This window comes from Candoia aspera, chromosome 5, assembly GCF_035149785.1.
Source record: "Candoia aspera isolate rCanAsp1 chromosome 5, rCanAsp1.hap2, whole genome shotgun sequence".
Lineage (NCBI taxonomy): Eukaryota > Metazoa > Chordata > Lepidosauria > Squamata > Boidae > Candoia > Candoia aspera.
In genome coordinates this window covers 95243840-95265978 of record NC_086157.1, presented here as the reverse complement: position 1 = coordinate 95265978, position 22139 = coordinate 95243840, and the positions used below count along the sequence as shown (strand labels likewise).

Genomic DNA, 22139 nt, shown 5'->3' with positions numbered 1-22139 from the left:
GATCCAGAGATGCAGGAATGAAAAACATAAAGGGCAGAGGCCTTTAATCTGGGAAACATCTTCCCCTCCTACAAAAAAAATTCTGAAAATTGCATTTTTCTGCTTGGATATTGGGCACCATCTAACTATTACTTTCCAGAAATCTTTCAATTGTAAAACTAAATAAATAAATGGAAGAATGCCATAGCACACCACTTCTGTATTGCTGCCCAGAAAACTACAAGGACATGTTCTGGTAGCTACTAGGAGATAAACCTGACTTAAGGAAGTCTTTATTTCTATAGCTTATTAAATATAATGGGCTCCCAGAGAGGAAAAATATTGGGAAGCTTCACTTCTAATAATGATATTCTATGTCCAGATGATGCATTCATCCAAACTCATCAAGGAAAGAGAGAGGGGTGGGAATAATAATTCCAAGGCTTCAGCCAAGTTCCCAATTAGCAGCCATAAAAAGATTTTTTTGTCTTATAGACCCTTTCCTTTCCTTCCCCCAAAGCCAAGGATCCCTAAGCCTGGGCAAGCAACATCTGTCTTGACACATTCAGAGGAAGAGCATCAAAACAAACAGAATAATTCAATCCTGACCACAGGGTCCCACTGTCTATTTGTTGGAGTAATTAAAAAAAGATGAGATTCACCACCAATTAACCTACCAAGTGCTAATTAGTGTTAATGAGGATTCAAGGCACTTGCTGTAGCTTGACCCAGAACATCCTCCAGGGTTCACTAATTGGCTGATAGTAAAAATGGGGCACAAGCAGAGCAGGGAGCTTAAAGTGGATAGATGCAGGAGTCTTATTAGACAGACAGGTGATAGATGGATAGATAGACAGACAGACAGACAGACAGACAGACAGACAGCAATATGAAATATTATAGAGACTGCATGGATCCATTCAGATCTTAAACGTTCCTGCTGATTCTTTCTATCACTTTTCCACAACCAAAAATTATTAACAAGAACTGCAGCTTTTCTGAGCAATGCTAGCTGGGTATTGGTAGATAACAGGGGGCACTTGTAAAGTACAGGAGACTTCTCTTAGGCAAACCTCATCCAAATGAGCAGGATCACTGCTGATTTCCTATGTGGCTGATCGCTTCTTTCTTATTCTTTTAAGTAGATGTGTTTTGAATTTCAGAGGCTGGAGGAAAGAAATGGGCAGCAGCAGCCTGGGGACCTTAACTCAGGAAAAGATAGAGATATTCAATATAAAGCCAAAAAGAAAAAGGAAATGTTGGGATGGGCAGGAAAAGGCTTTCCTTTGTAAAACATTTGTTTCTAAAGAATGCTATGCCATGAAACAACTGATATCTCCACTAAATACACAAATTGTTCATTGAAATGAGTATATCCTCATTTCAAAATGCATGGCATACTTATTTATTTAATTTATTTATCAAATTTGTCACCGCCCATCTCCTCCCACCAGGAAGGAAATAAGGTATGAGCCTCGCATTCCCCCTCTGGTTCTTTTAAAAAGCTTTTTATATCTTTATTATCTCTATCTATCCATCAATGTCATGGAGAAAATCTATGTGGTCACTAGGAGTTGGAAACATCTTGATGGCACAAAATCAATCAATCCACCAATGTATGTGTATATAAACACACACATGCACGTTATGGACACACATATTTATGTATACACATACATGTATATGCATGTAATAGCTTCCTCTTGAATGTAAAGTAATCACTAAATCCTATGTATGTCTCCTCAGAAGGGTGCCTCTATTTTCAATGCCACTTATATAAACGTATAGGATTGCAACCTTAGTTGGCACAGGGAGATAGGATTTTATTTTCGTTCCTACTTAACAACCTGATTGTGATGGAAAGTGAAGCTCTAATAAAAGTTTAGGGAAAAAATATAGAGATAGTACCTCATATTCTCACAATCGTATATGAAAAAAATTACTTTTTAAAACAGCTGCCTCTATGGTAAATGCATAGCTTTTCAAGATACTTACTATGATATAAAATCTTACATGTCTTGACCTAGAGCAGGGTTCCTCAACCTTGGCAACTCTAAGCTGTGTGGACTTCAATTCCCAGAACTGGAATTCTGGGAGTTGAAGTCCGCGCAGCTTAGAGTTGCCAAGGTTGAGGAACCCTGACCTAGAGCACCAAAGTATGCCACCAAGGATACCTGTTGTATGTGGGAGGAGGGACTAGGGAGCTTCTCTTCCAGTGACTAGATAGGCCCTGATATTCCCATATCCTGTCAAAATAAAGAGATCAGTAACACAGCTTCCAAGGCTGGACATACACCTCTGTGTATCAAGTCAGATGCAATGAGAAGCACAAACAAGAATCCCTGACACAACTTGGTTTCTTGTTGGTCAGATTCAGTGTAGAGACTGAAAGGATCTCAGGGTTTGAACCATGAATGAGGAAAGTTTTGGTTTGTTGTGCCTGATTAAAATTGAACTGGCAGCTAAAATACCTGCACCTTTTGACTGTGAAGTTAAAAATGGTGTCAGCCTGAGAAAGCAAATGAAACTTAGGGCAACTGTGGTGCCTTTCCCCCCCACTCTTTCTTCTAGACTGGGTTTTCCATCGCATGCAGGATCAGGAGCATACATTAAAAGGATCTCATTTTCTTATCAGCTGGAGTTTAGAACATTCCACTTTTCCTTCATCATGGAGTTCAAGGCAGTGTGCATGGAACCGTCTTGTGTTCTTCTATGAATCAAACCCAGATCTGCTTAGCTTCATTAAAGCATTTGCAACAAATCACAGATGAACAATTACTTTAGTCTTGAGGATCCAAAGTGGTGCAGACCAGTGGTTCAAAGGATGTATACTGTAGGTATACAGTATATGTATATACCATCTCCATTCAAACATACACACTTAATTCATATTATTGACATACAAAATCACTGGTGAAGGGAAGGAAATGGGTTTAAGATTCCCCACTTCCAATGGTCATTAACTCATTTTCCCAACTGCTAATAAAAGAGGAGAAACAGCCATTTCTCCTTTGTTTTCCTACCCTCTCCCCCATTTCCACGATTGAATCTGTTGCTGATGTTATAATGCAGCTTTTAATATGGCTGTTCAGACCCTGAGATGGTTGGCAGCTGCTTTGAAAAGTTTATCTTCTCACAATAGCCTGAGGCATAAACAAGCCAATCACATTTTAGCCGAGCATATTCTTCAAATGCAACCTGTGTAGTTAAAAATGCAGTGTGAATCTGGACATATTAGTTAATGCAAAGACTCATGCTTAATGAACTATGGGCAAGTGTGTCATATGAACACAGCCTATCATCACTCATAAAACTGTCTAATTACTTAACCAAGATTTGTAGAGCCAGAGGAACCATTTTTTGCAAATGTTCTGAGAAGGCTCTACAATCATAGGGCAGTTTGGCAACTGCAGTAGTGGACATCTGGTCAGGACAGAAGCTGGAGAGAAAACCATGATCAGGTGGCAAAAGAGGACTCTGAGCTGCATTGAGTCTGCAATTTTCCCACCTCTGCTTTAAACTATGCAGTGAGCAGGAAGTGCCTGAGATATTTTCAGGGCCAATATTAGAATGTTACCCCAATAATGTATTGTCTGGTTCATTTGCATAGCAAAAACAAGCTTCCAGCCAACTCTCTAGGCCAGTGTTTCTCAACTCTGGCAATTTTAAGATGTGTGGACTTTAACTCCCAGAATTCCCCCAGCCAGCTTTGAGTTGAAGTCCACACATCTTAAAGTTGTCGTGACTGAGAAACACTGCTCTAGGCACTGTTTTGCCCTCAATATTTCACTTTTTCATAGACTATTCTCACGATGGTTGTTTTGATGACTGTGATTTCCACATGCTGCTCAGTTATGTGTTTTTTAACCCTTATCGGTGGGAGTGATTTCAAAATCACAGAACTACCCCCCACCTCTCCTTTGATCTCAGGTTGGAGTGGCCAAGAAGAGCTACCAGGCAAGAAAATCCATAGGTGTTTTTTTAAAGGCTTTTTTTTTTTTTGCATGCTTACACAGCTGCCTTAGCTCTGCATAGCTTTACAATCTTTATTTTCAAATCTACATTCCTGCATTATTTATTTAGTTATTAGCTTTCTAGACCACCACAATCATGCAACTCTTGGCAGTGTACAGAAAGCATAATTATAAACGTAGAGATAAAACATCCAGGGTATAATAAATGTAATACATTAAAACCAACAACCTAATCAGAGCAATAAAAACACTGGCATCCTCTCAAGTAATTGAAAAAAAAAGCCCTTTAGAAAAGCTCCATCTTAACTTGTTTCTCAAAGTCTAACAATGCTGAAGCTAATCTCTTATCTGGGGGAAGGTTGCTCTGTGATATGGAGGTCATTACAGAGAAACACATTGTCCTGGTGTTGGTCGTTCCATGATAATGGGAAATCATGAACAATTTTTCTTATTGGGCAGGTCAAGTCTAGCAAACAAGGTGGGAGAGTTGTTTAAATGAAACCTACATGCGTACAGATTTACACAATAGCTACTGGTCTGTATTTATAGTGAGATATGTGTGACCTTGAATCTTACCACTGCACACCCATCTTTAAAACATGATAATGTGATTTGGTGACTTCAGAACAGCTAATTCAAGCCTGCCTCAAAAAAGCAGCCAAAGCAATCAAGCACTTGTTAGAAATTCCAGAAGGATCTAGTAGCAGGCACTGGTAGCAGTCTTCACTGGTACTGGCTTCTCCTATGCAATCCAGTTTTCCCCACCGAAAGTCAGGATCCTATTGATTTAGATGGGATTGTGGCACTGCAAGTGAAATTATTTCTACAGATCTTCCTGTTACATTGAACAGGATATCTTATTTTCTGGTATTCTTAACTGGAGACTATATTTTAAGAAAGGAAAAAGCATGGAACTAGAAAAGCAGATCTTGAAGACAGTCTGCTTATCATCCAAGTTTTTGGGAGCGGGGGTGGGAGAAGATCTCTTAGTGGAAAATGACTCCTAGCAGAACTGAAGAAGAACATAAAGAACTTTATGCTGAAGAAATTGGGAGATGTACTGTAGCTATACAACCACAAATGCATAAACTCAATTATTGGTAAGTAAGTCAACTGTAATTTCACAGTAATTTGTGTTACTTTTTAGAGAACAGTTGAAGGGCTGTTAATGGACAAACCTTTATTTGAAGGCTGTACAATCTAAGTCCAGATTAAAGATAAACCAATAAGAATGGAGAACAAGGACCTTGAAGCTGCCCACCAACAGGTAATACCTGAAGGACAAACAGAGCAGGTGACCAATGACTCACCAAATATAAGTCTTCCCCACCATGGTGAAATATTACAGTATTGTATTTCCATTTAAATTACAGTAATTATTTCTAAAATTACAAGAAAATTATTATATACATATAAACAGCATTATGTTGTACTTCTGAAATTTTAAAGTTGCCTAAGTTTCTGCCCATAATTAGACACACCTTCTTGGATGGTTTCTTGTTAAATCAAAACAGAATAATTACCAGTAGGGGCCTCAAGCAGAGGTGAGTGGGAAGAATGGAAATAACATCACAACTTTTAAAAAATGGTTTCCCAATCTATCCCTAGATTGTACTATTAGAAAATTCCCAGTGCACTGCTTTTTCCGAATGCCTGATTTCTGAAAGACAAGCACATTTTCAAGCAGGTGTGAAAGAACAGGCACAAACAAGGCGAAAAAGAGAGAACTGTTCTCAGAAGACACTCAAGAGGCCTCATCAAAAGCATGACACATCTACTTCAGGCAGGCTGAGACACTCCACCATTATCTAGTTCACAGATGGACCACCCAGGAAACCTGGGTGCAATTAAGAAGGAGAAAAAACAAATGCAGAGTGGAGGAAGGGGGGGGGGACTCCTTGGGGGAAGAGGAATGGGCTGAAGGGCTGGCAGGGATTCCTTATATTGTCTGCTTGCAAGCCTACCGAGAATGAGGGGAGCCAATTAAAAAAAAGGAATACAGATGAAAGAGCTTGGAAAGGGAACATAATAAAATAAATGGCCAAGAAAGCATACTCTCTTGGAAAGAATCAGAACACGGCTGTGCAATTTACAGAGTGCCAAAACGGTAAGTCAACATGACAGAGGAAAGCCAATTGCACCCACAGACATGTTTATACACTGAGTTGAACATACTTGTACATGCACATGCACACAACCGTCCAGGTGACAATGATCAAAATGTTTTCATAAACTAAGACGACAATCCCCCAAAAGTCACATGGAACAGCTGGAACTGGACATGCAGGTCTGTTTTTAAATAGCTGAGAACACTTGGAGTAGGGGGAGCAGAGATCTGAAATTAGTCCTCACTGCCTTTCTTTAACAGCTGATAATCAGAAGGGTTTCAGCTTTCTTAAAAATAGGGGTCGTCTGCATCACATTAGAAGAAGGATTAGAAACTGGAACCAAGCACACAAAGCTGCAGTCATAGATCCTGATTTCTGTTTTTGAAGTATGATGGATTATGTATAGTACAGAATGAGAACAAAATAAGTTATCTTATAATTGCAACTCTCTATAATCAATATCATTGCAAATATCAGTCAGGCAATGTCCTGAAGTTTATTGCATAAATATACAGGTCAGAAGTGTGTCTAGAAACACAAAAAAGCATTTCAGAACAGAATGCAGAAAGAAATCTATTCTCTTTTTAATTCAGAAATGATTGCCTAGGCCAGCTTTCCTCAACTGATGGAGGAGGGGGGATGTCTCAGATGTGTTAAATAGGCTATATATAATGAATTGGAGTCCAGCTCATATCTAGAGATCATCAGGTTGGGGAAGGCATATCTAGGCAAACACATAAATCCACTCCATGTCTATAATGAAATGAGCTCTAGTTCACAAAAGCTTATGGCTTTTAATAAAAACTTAGTCTGAAAAGGTGCTACCAGAGTCCTAATTTTGGCTATCTTAGGACTGTGGCTCTCTTCCAACAATGACATAAATCTAAGCAATTGAGTGACATTACATTCCACAAATGGGTAAAAAAAAAACCCAGATCTTGGAATCTTTTATTTATATTAGCAATAGTCCTGTGATTTGACAGCACTATTGAAAGAAATGGAATTATAGATTTATTCCTCCATCTGCTTCAGCAACAACTACAATATGGCAATTAGTTTACCCAGGAGTAGATGAGCCTGGCTCAAGACTGATCTTTCTCTCTGAAGCCCCCTTCTACTTACACTGGTAGTTGAGAAGGTTTGTTAAAATCATGCTTGATTATTGTGAAGTTCCTCTACACATCACACAGAGCCATATTGTTTGAAGAGTACAAGTATGAGTTACAAAACCTTTCTGAACTTGTGACACTTTCCCATTTGCTGAAGCACAATTGCATTATAAAAAGCGCTAACCGAAACCCTCTGAAGCCCAGAGAAGAGGTGGGGGGTGGGCTCGACAAAACTCTTTTCAATGTCTTTCACATCAGATAAAAAAAAATCCCCACATAGTATATGCATTAGCTCTAGTTTCCATAGGATCAAGTGACAATACAGAAGCACTTAAGTTATCATCCAAAGGAGAACTCTGTTGATTAATAGTTTAAAAGTGAAATTTGTAACAAGCTGAAAGATACTGTTAGCTGGCCAATCATTCTCTTAATTATGGAAATAATTCTTGTGCTGCCAGAGAAAACTGTGACATGCTCAAATAGTATGTTGGAATTAGCCTATGTTGGGGTAATGGGGTAATGTTTGAACCTACCAGTGGGACAAAATAAATAAATACTGGAATTAGAAATATTCAGAGGTTATTTTGAATTCAAAGAATTGGATGATTAACTTTCTGCAGTCAACCAAGCTTCGGACTTCTGTTTCTGTAACAGCCGCTCTTAGCCTCTCAAAGTGTATAGCAAAGCCTGTTTCTAAACCCTTTTCTACCAAGCTAAACTTGAAAAGCAGTTTGTGCTGCCTGATTAGTTATCTCCTTTAAAAGATTGTATCCCTTCAAATAACTAAGGATTCTCAAGGATGCTTAAGACATATAAAACACATTAAAATACAGCAGTTGACTAACACGAGACAAGAGAGTAAGAACAGTAAATCAGATTCAGCAATAAAAAAAATTATATGGTGCCTATTATTAAAAGGTAAAAGAACTCCTTTTAAGAATGGTCAAATCTCTGAACAAGATTAAAATAGCTCTTCAGTTCCTGGTGATTTCGAATGAGTGTTGGTACTTTCCTATCCATAAATTAGAGATAAACTACTAATGCAAAGTCCTAAGTAATCCAGTAATACATTCTCTAGCTTTCTTCAATAACTCTGATTCATCTTAAGTGGGGTGGTGGTGGTAAAATGTTTTGAAAAGATATATCTGCTCTTCTTTATCCCTGATTTTTAATATGGTCTTAATATATTTTTGTTCAGAACCACAATGCAACCAGCCAAACCAGCATTTTAAAGAAGAAGCAGCGACTTGAAATAAAACTTCAGATTGGCAGCATGTCTAACAAAAATATTACAAGCTATCATGCAAGCAACTATATATGGAGTCTTGCATCTGGCTTCATGTATCAACAGATAAGGGATGGAGCAGTGAAAGATGGAAGCTTTAAAAAAATGTAAATGAATAACATTGCTTTTCTGAAGGTAACCATTACATTGCAATGCATGGCAAAAATGAAGAGGCAGGAGGATGAAAAAAAATGGATCTGGCATGCTTCCAGTTAAGATGGAATTGCTCCCACCTCTTTCCATTGCTATCACGCAGCATAGATTTCCTCTGTTCTTTGGATTTAGCTTCCAACTCTTGAACCTGCTCCAGCAAAGTTTTACGATAAGTATGCTTGGCCCTGCATTGTAGGAGAAAGACACAAAACAAAGAAACTAACACATCAGCTTTCATTGACTACATGAGACTCAGGTTTCCTATTCAAGGTCAGACAGCAGGAATGGCCAGGCTGGCCAAAGAGCTGTACATTGTCCCTGGATCTCTTGCAGAGTTGTAGAGGACACTAAGTACAACTGAATTTCAGCCAAAGAAGATGAATACCTTCTCAAGAATACTTATGTGGTTGAGCTAGCCCTGAGTATTGGAACCACAAGTGTTCAGAAATACAGGAAATACTCATAGAATTAAAATACAGATCTGTTCCATCTTTTATGTGGACTACTCCAACATACAAAAAGTAATTCCTAGAATCTAGTAATTCTTACAAACATACATACATATGTACATATGTACGTACAAGCACACATAAAGAAAATTGTTCATTTTAAATGTCGTATTGGATGAATACACCTTCAGGGTCATGAAGGTAACACTCAAAGTTCAAAGATGGAACTTGAAAGATGCCATCTCCACTAGATCTTATTTTCAGGTAGAGACTGCTGGGAGACGCAAGTCTTGAGCCAAGTATTGCTTTAAAGATGTCACCCAGCACCTTAAATTATACCCTGAAGTCAACTGGGAACTAGTGCAGCTCTTATAGTTTTGATGTTCTCCAGGCAAACTGAGAGGTGCTCTTAACTACATGAGCCACTGTGTTCTGGATCAACTGTATCTTTATTTATTTATTTCTATTTTGAATTTTGTCACTGCCCATCTCACTCAAAAAGTGATTCTTCTGGGTGGTCTTCAGGGGCAGATCCATGTAGCGTGGCCGTAGTCCAATTGAGGCATGTCCAAGGCATGATTGGTGCTTCTTGATCCAAAAATTGATTCCGCTGAAGTACTGGATAGGAGTTATGTAAATACCCTTCTAACCACAACTGCCACCTGCTCCTTGATCAGGAGCTATGAGCCCAGGAGGACTTGCACGTTGTGAACCAGTTTAATTTGGGCGAGCACAACTCCATCCAGAATCAAAAATGGAATGTCACTGGTCTCAGTTAGCTTTCAAATCACAACCACTCCATCTTGCTGCGAGATTGAGTCTGTTCCTCCCCATAGAAATCCATACAGCCTCCAGGCCCTAGGATAGCACTTCAATAACACCATTTGGTATAGGGCCAAGATATACACCTAAATATTATCCACATACTATTGATACTATATGCCATGCTTGCAGATGAACCCACCCAGTGGATTTATGGAAATGCTAAATAGGAGTGAGAAAATAGAGCCCTTTGGTACCCCATAATGTAGGGCTTTATAGCTCAACAAGCCAAACTCAATGACTGAAATGGTCCCCAGAGGAAAGAGGACAACCAAACAAAAAAATGCACCCACTCCTAGTCTCCAGAGGTGATCAAAAGAGAGACAATTATTGAGCTTATAGATCAAGTAGAACCAGGAGGGCTGTACTCCCCATTCCAGTCCCACTACCTGTCATCCAAAAGAGCGATCAGGGATTCCAGCCTTGAATCCAGACTGAAATGGGTTGAGATCTTATTGATGTGCACAAGGCTAAATAAGTAGAAAAAATAGACGATCATTCTATAACTTTTGTCTCCCCTTTCCCAACTGATCTACTGATGAAAACTCCCTGGGATTCAGCAGCCATATTATTCAATTTGAAATAAGACCATAGTATGCTATCAGCTATGTTCTCTGCTTCCCAGTTCACTAAATAACATATAGTTTGTTATTACATATTACAGTTGGGAATTTGGAAGCTGAATGAATATCATATTATCCAGGCAATTAGACATTTTTAGATACCTCAAATGCATACCTATTGGGAATCAAATCTGGTAATTTTTGTTCCAGTTAGAGTGACTGTGTGCTACCAGATACACCAGTATCTGTTCAAATTAGTTCAAATTAGTGGTTGACTGAATTAAGCATATTATGGGAATATTTCATACCCATACACATTCACAGACACAGGCATATGCAGACACATATATACACAGGTAGGGTATCTACACTGCAACATCTAGAATTCCACTAGATAGCAAGACAGTCTCTGTACCTCCTTGTTATCATCTACTAGGTGTCAGCATTTTGCAGCCCAGATGCAGTAGTGCAAGAGAGAGGGAGAGGGAGAGGGAGAGAGAGGGAGAGGTCTTGATATTCTCCTTTATTTTCTCACATTTAATTGAATGATTGCCTTTTACTCTGAAGCCATCAGAAGACGATAGTATTATTTTTGGAGTGGCTGCAGAACCTACTTCAGCTTTTGATACTATCCTGGGTGTAACTGATGGAATAGGCCACCAGAAGATTTTGTAGCATAAAAGCAATGCAATACAGTATCACCCATGCAATGCATATTTTTTTATATACTCACAGATACTTTGTCAGTAAAATATGATTAAATTATGCTCATTTTTTCTTACATCTTCAGAAGCTTAGTATCATCAACTCAGCATAAGATAGTGTTTATGTGTCTCCTTTGGGGACAGATTTTTTTGTCCAGTATATTTTTCTAAGATTTTTTTAAAAAAAATACCGATATACTTGATACAACTGACATGGCAGAAAGATTTGCACCTTTAAAAAATTAAATTGCAAAGAGATCTCTTTCAGTTTGTTTTTTTAAAAACATTTTTAAAAGCCTGTCAGAATGAGCTTTTGCAATCAGCTTCTTCCTTTTTCCAGCACTTCCTGCAATAACTACATGGATAAAAAATGTACAAGATTGCATGACCATTCAGGGAGTTTTGGAGAAAAGGTCCCCAGTTTGCAAATAGCTCAGCCCTACTATAAGTACTAGGTCTTTTAAAAATTAAAAGAAGGTGAAATAAACTTCTTAGTTGTCTTCTACTTTTTAGATAGTTAAGAACACCAATCTTCTACTGCAGGTTTTCCTACGGAAGAACAATGTTAGTTGGACTTTGTCCTGTTGAAGATTATTTCCCACATTTATCTCCATCAGAACACTTTGTAGAATTCTTTTTGATAACTAAGTCTTCAAGACCTGGGATGCTGAAGAAAATCACAAGAGGTTGTCTTCTTCCCGATAAAATTTTGCTCCCTCTTCAGAGGCCCATCTTTTATGTGCAGAACGAAACATAGCAGAGGGCTCTAAAATTAATTCCCTACTCAACCAATAAATTTAAAATATGGTCTTGCTTGGAAATGTTGGCAAGGAACCCAGTTCATCAAGAAGTCCATTCATTCTTTGTATCACAATGAGTTAAGAGTATCTTAGGTTGTAATGCTTGTAGTTGAGTGTCATGAATGCAAGGTACAGATTTAAACTTTTATGCTCTGCCACTTCATGTCAATGCAACAGCTGAAATGTCTGATACCCGATCTATCAAGAAGCATCTTGACATATGCTTTTAGACAGAAGCAGAAAAGTCATGGAGCTTAAAGACATTCTGTCTAGTTAAGATGGAACAAGAGCAAAAGGGGAGGGAGGAGCTAGAAACAAACAGGGATTATTTTTATTAAATATTCATCATTATTAAGCACCATCCTATATGAATTTTGACTTTTTATATGCATATTAATAGCAGTGTTATGTGTACCTTCATAGATCAGTAAGTGAACTTGTTGGTTGTCTAGGAAAAGAAATGGCTACATAGATACAGAAAACCAAAAAAGAACATTAGTGCTGATTAACACCTTGTGCTAATCAAAGTGATTTAGCACTGAGATTAAGGGTTAACAGGTATAGGACTAAACTGAAATATTTTAAGGTTTCTCAAAAGAATGTAAGTAATAACTTACGCTCTCCATGCCACATCTTTAACAAGGCATGCTGTGGGCACTAGCAATAAACCAATCCAGAAGTGTCCGCATCTCAATACCATTCCTGCCTGTAAAAATGCAGGGATAAATACAGCATTAATTATACATGACAGTTTTTTTGGTTGCCTGGAATGAAAGAGTAAGATGAGATCATTGCTAAGAAAACTGTAACATAAATCCTGAAATCTGAAGATGTTCCTCAGTCAGATTTCTTTGGACTGACCCTCCCAAGGGTGGAGAGACAAGTCTGTCCTTTGAGGGACAAATCTAAGATTGACATTTTCCTGCAGCAGTGCAACCCCACAATCTCAACTTTGATATTGAAAGGCACACAAGGAACACTTTCTAGATGTGTTCTAGTTAAGAATAGCTCTCCCGTGTGCTTTACAGAAGGAAGGAAGGGCCTAGTGGTGATCCCACCAGGCTTTGAATAAAGAGATTTCTCTGCCTTTGGATGTTCCCAGTGTATAGTCCAGTGTTTCTCAACCTTGGCAACTTTAAGCTGTGTGGACTTCAACTCCCAGAATTCCCCAGCCAGCATGAGAGTTGAAGTCCACACAGCTTAAAGTTGCCAAGGTTGAGAAACACCAGTATAGCCCATCTTTAATTCAGTAGACCTTCAGTTCAGTTTATGGTAATTACAAATAGTAAAATGGCTGATGATAGCACATAAGCTGTTCTCACAATATCATATTATTCTTATCACTATAAATGTTCTCTCAGAAAGGTAATATGTTCATTGATAGTTCAGTGACAGAATAGCTCTGTATATTACAGACTTACGTTTTAGGAGAAAAACCACAATTATGCTTGGTCATAGCAGAGAATCCTTCCCCCTAGATTAGATCAGCTCCATTCCTTCCGATATTCTGAAAGGCCCTCAAGACCTGGCAATGTGATGAGGCCCGGGGCTCTGGGGAACCGGAAACTTGCTTAGATGGCTCCATTGGTGAGGGGTCATTTTTATCCTCCCTCCACCTATGGTTTGTATCTTTGGTTTTTTATGGTATTTATTAATGTGGTTTTCATAGTTTTATCTGTTGTTTTTATATTTGTTGTTTTACCTGTTTGTTGTATGCTGCCCAGAGTCACTTTTGGTGAGATGGGCAACTATATAAATTTGTTATATAAACAAACAAACAAATACCATTTAAATCACTTGAGGCTCTTGCTCCAGCAAACTGATCATTTTTCTGGTCTCTCAGGTATATTGCATTGTTAACTCTGCTAACTAAACAGACAGTTACACAGCCTAGAGTTGATATGGTGGAACATATGTTGGATAAATCAATATAGATTTTAAATAGATCTCTGGATTGCTGAAAGACTGATGTGTCTTATACCAGCCTTCCCCAGGCTAACATATTCCAGATGTCTGGATTATTTTTGGCATAAAATTAGTGTAATTTAATACATCTAGAGAACACCAGTTTGGGGAAGACTCATATTAGAATATGATAGTTTTATTTGGATATTTCGCTGGGGGTCATTTTACAATTCAAGTATGTTTAGCCTCAAAACTGTCATCGGACCACAAGAATTATAGACAGGTAATTTTCAATATATTTATTAGTTTCCTGATGCTTAATTCTTTATGCTGTTGCTGGAATGGCAGAGATGTGGCAAAGTCTTTAGCACACTTCAACATGCTAATACATTTGGAGAAACAAACAAGAAGTAAACAAATTCTAAAAGCAGGATCATTTTAGTATATTGGATTCTGCCACATAAATTCAGCCCCAGTCAAAGCACATCTTCTCCTAGCTAATCAGTAAAACTAGCTATTGCTTAATAAAATATAGAGAAAGAGTATAAAAGGATTAGGATGAGTTACATACTTTTCTTTCCTTGCTATTTAATGAAAGCATTTCATTGTTTTTAAATAATGCTACTAATGTTTTAATATTTTTGTAATCCACCTAGAGAATTTTATTTATATTAATAATATAAATAAAAATGCTTATACATACATGTAAAGTCCAGGAGGTTTTTCTTGTACAGAAGAGAGGTCAGTCACCATACTCTTCCATGCTCCCTGACATCTTGTTTAGTTTGACTAACACACCCTTCAAATTGCTGCATGTATGCCCAGTCTCATCAAGAAATATTACATTCCATTGTATATCGGACTTAAAGTAATCCAATTTAGTTGCCTAGATTTGCCCATATTTCAGTAAGAATTCTTCTGTACTTGAAAATCTCTCAGATTTTAGGCCAAGGAGGCTACATTTCAGGATGTAAGAAACAATTGTGGCTCTCAGTAATCAACAACTGCAGGCCTTGGTTAGGGGAAAAGAGGAGGAAGAAATCTGAGAGCTTTCCTATTTATATTTTCCTTCTAATTAACTTTACTTGGAAAAACACTAGGTTGGAGTATTTAATAGAGATTGTACTGCAATTTGTTATCTAGAACTCCACGCTGGAGGTCCAGAAAACCCAACTTGTATCTTTACAAATAATTATTTCCGCAAGATATACTGTAGGTCCAAAGCCTTTCTGAAGCCTTCTTCATAATCCCCAACATCTGTTCCATCTTCAGTCCAGGCCTACTATGGGAATCTGTTGTCAGCATTAGCACAGATGAGTAAATACAGAAACACCTATGTCAGACAGCCCTGTGATTTCAGCTGAGAATCCTGGACAAAAAGCAAGTTTCTCGTTTAAGCCATTCACAATATAGAGGAAGCACCTGTTCAAAAATGTATCCAAAATACATTTTTCAGGACCTTTAAAATAAGAAAAAGAAGTCCTATGATTGACTGCACTCTTTAATGTATGACAAGAGCACAACCCACAGCATTGCTACTACATAAGCTTCATTAATTATATAAACAATACGTAATTTATATTATTACATTATTTAATAATTATTTATTAAATTATTTGTCAAATAATATAAATTATTTAATAATTTACATTATTAAATTTAATTAAATAAAACATGTACTATGTTTATTTCTTTTATTTATATTACCGCCCCTCTCCCCCAATGTACTATGTATTCCATAATACCATACATCTGCTATTTATACATACACAGTTGTGAGACAGTTTTATCTTGGCTACCTATTGAACTGTAGCTGATCCACATGATCTTTACTGTAGCATGGATAAGGTATAGGTCAGACAGTTGCTGATGCATAAATCAATGTGGATAAAAGCAAAGGTAATCTGATAGCAAATAACTTCCAAATGGTACAGCATCCACTTGGTATCAACAAAATATTAACTATGAATATTCTATCTTCTCTGCCAAGTTAGTGATATTGTTTTTTCCACCAAGAATTCAGTAACAGTAGGAAGCCTTGCTCTTCATTTTCAACTAAATTTAGTGTGATCTAGTGGTAAAATGATGTAAGAACACTATCCATGTACCAAAATCCACTAATTTGAAGTCAGATGCAAACTGGTATCTCAAGGAACAGAACAATAAACTAAATAAGCCCAAACCATCTACTGAGAATCACCTTCATGTACAAGTACATATTAACATCTGAAGATATATATATATCAACATTTTACTGATGATGATGATGATAATAATAATAATAATAATGATGATAATAATAATTTATATGCTGTTTGACTCCCAGCAACTCTGGAAGGTTTACACATTTACAAATTCATCAAATTGTAAAGGGATTTTCTTTTTTTTAATTGCCCTGAAAAATCATCAGTTATTTTACAGGTTTTGGGCATACTGCAATTTATATAATTTATTCCAGAAAAGCTTTGGGGGTATAAATAGCCCTAAAATATTTTATTTTCTTGGCAATTGCCTAATTTCATTTTACTTAAATGCAATCATACCTTATTTATGATTTCCCTTATTCGTATTATTTATGTTAAGTCCTACCATACAACTTTTAATATAACTGTTCTAAAAATAAGCTGATTTTTATGCACTGACTTTTACTGATTTTTTTAGCAAAGAAAAAAAGCTAGCTAAATCCATTTTTAGAAGATCATTGCTTTTCTATGTAAAAGAAATCCATGACAGATTTCTAAATAAAGTACTTAGATTTTAGGCACTCTAGAAATTCATTTTTTACACCCCTTTATACTAAAATACAATTATTTTTGAAATGTGAATCCAAATGTAGCCAGAATGGATACATTTATGTATACGAAAAAGAGATTACAAACTCTGGGAAATGCTACGGAATGCAGAAATAGAGAAATCTGTAATAAAAATAACCTAGACAATTTCATCTCCATAAAAAGAAGGAAAGGCTGAAAGCTCAGCATGACCAATAGCCCCTGAATGTTTATTAGTTGTTGCTGTTAAATGTTGTTGCTAAACCTGGGTTGGGAGGAGAACACATGGTTAGAATGGCCTGTGTATGACTGGAATTCTGAACAGAACAGAACAACACTGTAATTTTTTGTCGCTGATCTTGATATTATTTATTTATTATTCAAATTTCTATCACCGTCCACCTCTCCCCAAAAAGGGGACTCTTAGTAATCTTAATGGCGGTGTTACTGGATTATTGCATGACAAACAGTAAATAGTGAACATCCTGTGCTATATTCTTAAGCTTCTGTCACCACCGTATAGCTAAGTTCCTGACCTTAAATATGGCAGTGAACTTTTTCTCATTTCATTCTGTCCTAGCAAGGTAGGCAAAGCTAAAAGATATGTCCACAAGAAGAACAGGGATTTGAATTTCTTAACACAACTTTCAACAAGGCCAGCAAGTTCAGACAAGGAAAACATCAACACTTTCCATGTCTCCATGTAGACAAACCATACAAAGCAAAGTGCATTCTGAGTGAGGCCTAAAGGGGATAATGTAGAAACCTCAATGTGAGGATCGTGGGGTCAGATATCTCAATAGCAAGAAATCTCACTGCAAGCCATTCAGGTTTCAGGAAAGAATTTCTTTATTAAGAATTAGTCCCTGTCCATTCAAAGACTCAAGTGAATCAAATTCTCTGGATCCTTCCCCTTTAGCTTATCCCGTTTCCCACCTTTCATTTGAAACTGAAGATTGATAACTGCTTTTGGTTACAACTTCATTCCTGGCAGCATTTCTCAGGTTGGTGTCAGTTTTCAGTTAGTGCGATAGCCAAAACAGTTGAGTCTCATCTCAGCCATGTCGGTTGGTGCTGTCCCTGTTCTCAGCAGCAATCAATCCATCCCCTCCCTCCCGTACAGTTCATGACAGAGGAGAAGAACCAGAAACATTTTATGGTTTCTGGGACAAGCCTCTGACGCTCAAGCACCATAACGTTACCTCAACTGACCTGTGACTCCCACCAATCTTACAAACTTTCAGGGTTTGTTTTGAAGTGAAGCATTCATATTAAATCTGGAAGACTTCTAAAACATAACATCAAAGGACAAGACTAGCATGCTAGAAGTGCTCCAGGGGTATTGGAGGAGGTTAAAAAAGTCAAGATGGTGGCTGTTACTCTGCAATCAAAGCCCCATCCGCCTTGTGTATAACTCCACCCTACTGAAAACTGAAATTAAACCCAAAGACAATGAAAGTGCTCTCAATCCAAATACTACTGTTTTCTTGGAACTATGTCTTTTTATTTATTATTTACTAAATTTCACCACCCTCCATCTCCCCCCAAGAGAGGGACTCTGGGCAGTTTACAATAAAACTAAAAAATCAAAATATAATAAAACCACATAAAATACATAAAATATAAATATAAATACAAAATATAAATATAAAATAGGGTTTGAGGGTTTGAGAGGCAAAATGCTTCTTTACACACACACACACACACCCCTATACAGTAGTTGCACGTTGCATTACGCTAAACTTATACAGTATCTCTATTTTTGATCCTGGTATGTTGGCAGGTGTGAGTGCAGGGAAGGCAAAAAAATGACAATAATTTTGAGTAAAAGCATCTTATATTCCTTTGCCTGGCATTCGGTGATATCATGTTAGTGAACCTAGTGCTGTGAACAATTGTAAAATTTAAGGTGTCAAAGTCATTAATTCATTTTTGTGTTTCTTAGATAGTAGACCTCTAAAAAGAGACAGAAAGTTGTAAAAATAATGATAAGAAACAAGGCACAAAGATTGCAAACTTTGGGACTGTAAATTGTCTACATTAATCTATCACAAGAATGTATACATTGATAAAAACATTTGACACAAGAATATTTTACAATTTGAGAAAGGAAATAGTATCGTCTCAGCTTACCTGTCCATTACTATCTATCGAACATGAAAAATGAATTCTTAAGTAAATAATTAGATAGAAAAGTATAAAAGAGAATGTATGCAAAAGTAATTTAGCTGTCCCAAAAGGACCTCTTGATTAGATAGACCTTGTAAGCAATTATTCATATTAGATTTATGTAAAAATGTGCTAGGTGACTGCTATGCTAGCTGATAACTTTGTATTCTTTTGATACTATTTTCACTTGTTTAACCTGTAATAGTTGTTTGTTTTAGTAAAACAAAGAAACACATACTCTTCCCTTCAGAGAATAATGTTGTGTCTAAGACCCCAGGAGACATATGCTCAGGTAAGTTTCATGGTGTACTTAAAAACCTCTAGTGCATCCAGTAACTGATTGCCAAGTGGTTTAGATAAACCTCTGAATATAGAGCAGTAGCTTCTACTTCTTTAAATCTTTCTTTCCTCCATCTAAATGCAAATTAGAACTGAATGACAACACCAATCCTACAAGCATGGAGTAATCAGATAATTCATGGTTATGATGATCTACTTCTTCAGTTTTATGAGACTTAAACTAGTGTTTCAGAAATTTACTTTCTCTACTTTATAACCAGAACCAGACTTACCTTAAGCTTGCAAGGCTATCATATTTGTCTAAATTTACTTTTTAAACAAGGTTAACTTTTACCACTGGTGAGCTCTCTCATATGAGTCAGCTTTTCATTTTGCCCTAAGCTTGACTATTGTGTTGTTAACTAGAGTATTACAAGAAATATGGAAAATAAAGTTAAACTGGGGAAATTATTTTTTCTTGCTAGCTGGAAAACCTCAGTCATGAAAAAAAAATCAAGCATCACATGTGATTCCAGAGTTAACAGAAAGAGTGATCTTATTTCCCACATAATCAGCAGGATTTTTTGGCCTATTTCTTCTTCAGATATTATTTTTCCCCCACAACATCTCCTGGCTTGTACAATAAATTCATTTGTTACTGACAGTTAAGGTGTTATCAACATTTTTATTAGTCAGCACACTGTAAGCATCCTTCAACTGTTGGGCAAAAATGCATCCCTGGCGATAGGGATACGTTAATCTCCTGCCAGATCTTGAGAAGGGCCAGAACAAAATGAAAGTAATCTGGAATGCTTGCACAAAACGTTTGTTAAGCACATTGCAGCCCAAAGGCTGATAGTGCTGTAGTAGAAAAATATGTACATAAATTATATTGCCATTGCATTGAAGAGTCAAAACACTATCTGTAATGTAAACTAAAAAGCAGTGGAATCTTCTCCATGGAGCCACGTATTTCTAGTAGAAGTAAAAAGGATTCTGAACTTCATTGTGCACTTCCAAATTCCAGGATCCATAGAAAGATGAGATGAGAGCGCTGCTGTGCCAAAAGAGCTGGAAGATTTAAAGTACCAATTCTCCACTAAAGACTCAGAATAATTTGGGATGATATGATTCTAAACCTCAAGGGATTCACATGCCTCAATTCAAAGAATTACTAAGCACTCAGCAAAGATAAGACCCTATAAATATTTCAAGTGGTTAATCTCTTGGCAACCAAGGAGAATGAGTGCCATCTTGTCCTCACCTTTTACTCAAAAGATAATGACTGGACTTCTCAGTTGGAATTGAAGACATACCTGGCTGTTTCTGAAGCACCAATCCATTAAATTGAAATGTTCTTTGTGCTCATCATCTGCCTCCAGCAATAATAGCAAGCATTTTGTTCACCAGAAGGGCAATAGAGGCTGCTTGTGATATTTTGTCTCAGTCAGCTCTCTGGAGAAATTCAGTGACACAGGATTAATAAATTGTAAAGGTCTGTATCTAGATGGCACGCTTAGGCTGCCTGTAGAGATTCAGCATGATCTATCTGAAACAGGTCTAAGAAACATTTTAATAGCTTCTGTTAAAGTCTCTTTACGCTGTTGATAAAAGAGTCCAAGTAAATTATTTTTCCCCCTGCTTTTTTGAACTGGTCCAGGGCTCCTTGGTAGGACACCACCTCCTTAGCAACTGTTACATCCTAAGCAGTTAAAGCAGCAATAAATTTCTTATTTGCTTCAATCTTAGCTTGTTGTTCTTTGAACTGCCACTTTATCTCACCGTATTTCCTCTTAATGTTTTCAGTCATAACTCCAGGATCTGAGAAAGGTCCACTAAATGCATTTAAAATGACAAGAATCTCCAAATTGTGCTTACTTCCTGGGGAATGATATCAGGTGGCATTTCTGGGGTAAACATGGCACTCTCTCAGCTCTCATTTGAAATGGCCTCCCAGCTAAAGTTTCCAATAGGTAGCTCTTCACTTGAAGCCTCACTGCCCAGCTCCACTGCAGCCATGTTCAAAGCCACACTGTAGAAATTTTCCTCAATTTCCAAAAGTGGCAGCAGAAGAAGCAGTTTAATTAGATTTTCAGCTTACCAAACGTCTTCATATACAGCCCACAAGCTTTATGTTTGTAGCTGATGGGGTGAGAAAATAAACCGTATCTTAGCACATGGCCATCCTGCAGGAATATGAAGGAAAGCAGCTTATGGGGTTTCCAGATCTGCTGTTCAGAGTAGTACAGAAGCACAGAGAATTCCACCATGTCATTTCATGGCCAGACCACTAGGGATAAAGACTTTATTTCTATATCCAGCATATATTTGTCTTATCCCTGGAAACTGGTGGGAGGAAATTTAATAATCCTGGAAAGGCTGTTGACTGTTTTAAACAACTGAAGGCCTCCTATGCAGGTGTGGATGTTCCACACCAGTCCACTCAGAAATTATCTGTTGGTTTGGTGGGTCACAGGTTTGCCAGGCACAGAATTTCTTTCTTTATTAGTGTCTCCTCTTTTTCTCTCTCCCCCATTTGCAGCTTTAAGTGGGAGAGAGAGGGTCTGAGTTATTGGCATGTCCCTACTGGGAGTCCTAATAAGCACAATTTTTTTCCCTTTTTTCTAAGTTTTGGTTTTAATTATTTTTTTCTTTTCCCCATTTTTCTTAATATCAATATTTAGTTTTGATAACAGTTTTGAAAATGATATTTTAATAACACATATTTAAAATATTTTTCTTTCTTCCATTTTGGTTTGTTAGTCATTCAATGATTTTTAGAGATTAATTTTTACCAAGATTTTATTTAGCAATAACTTTTAAGTTATTGTTTAAGAAGGTTCAGTCTCTTGAAACTAGGGGTATTTGTAATTTTGACCTGGGATCCAGTCTGGCTGCCACTCCAGTTAAAAGATATTTGAGGCAAGAAAATGGATTGAACAGATTTCCAAAACAGAAATGAGAGGAATAAATGAATGAACAATGTGAAACTGACAAGAGAAAGGAAAGAGACTGATCTCTACTTCCCTATTTATTTATTCAATTTATATTGCTGCCCATCTCAAACTA

General features: G+C 37.2%; 1 protein-coding gene across 1 annotated transcript in view; it reads right to left on the bottom strand.

Moving 5' to 3' along the window:
- The window catches only part of ATP8A2 (ATPase phospholipid transporting 8A2), a 337944-nt gene that overhangs the window by 12115 nt on the left and 303690 nt on the right, over window positions 1-22139 (bottom strand). Inside the window, exons 33-34 of the mRNA XM_063305756.1 lie at window positions 12564-12652; window positions 8689-8793 (exon numbers count right to left, since the gene is read on the bottom strand). Coding sequence (XP_063161826.1) covers window positions 8689-8793; window positions 12564-12652 — 194 coding nt within the window. The remainder of the gene's footprint in view (window positions 1-8688; window positions 8794-12563; window positions 12653-22139) is intronic.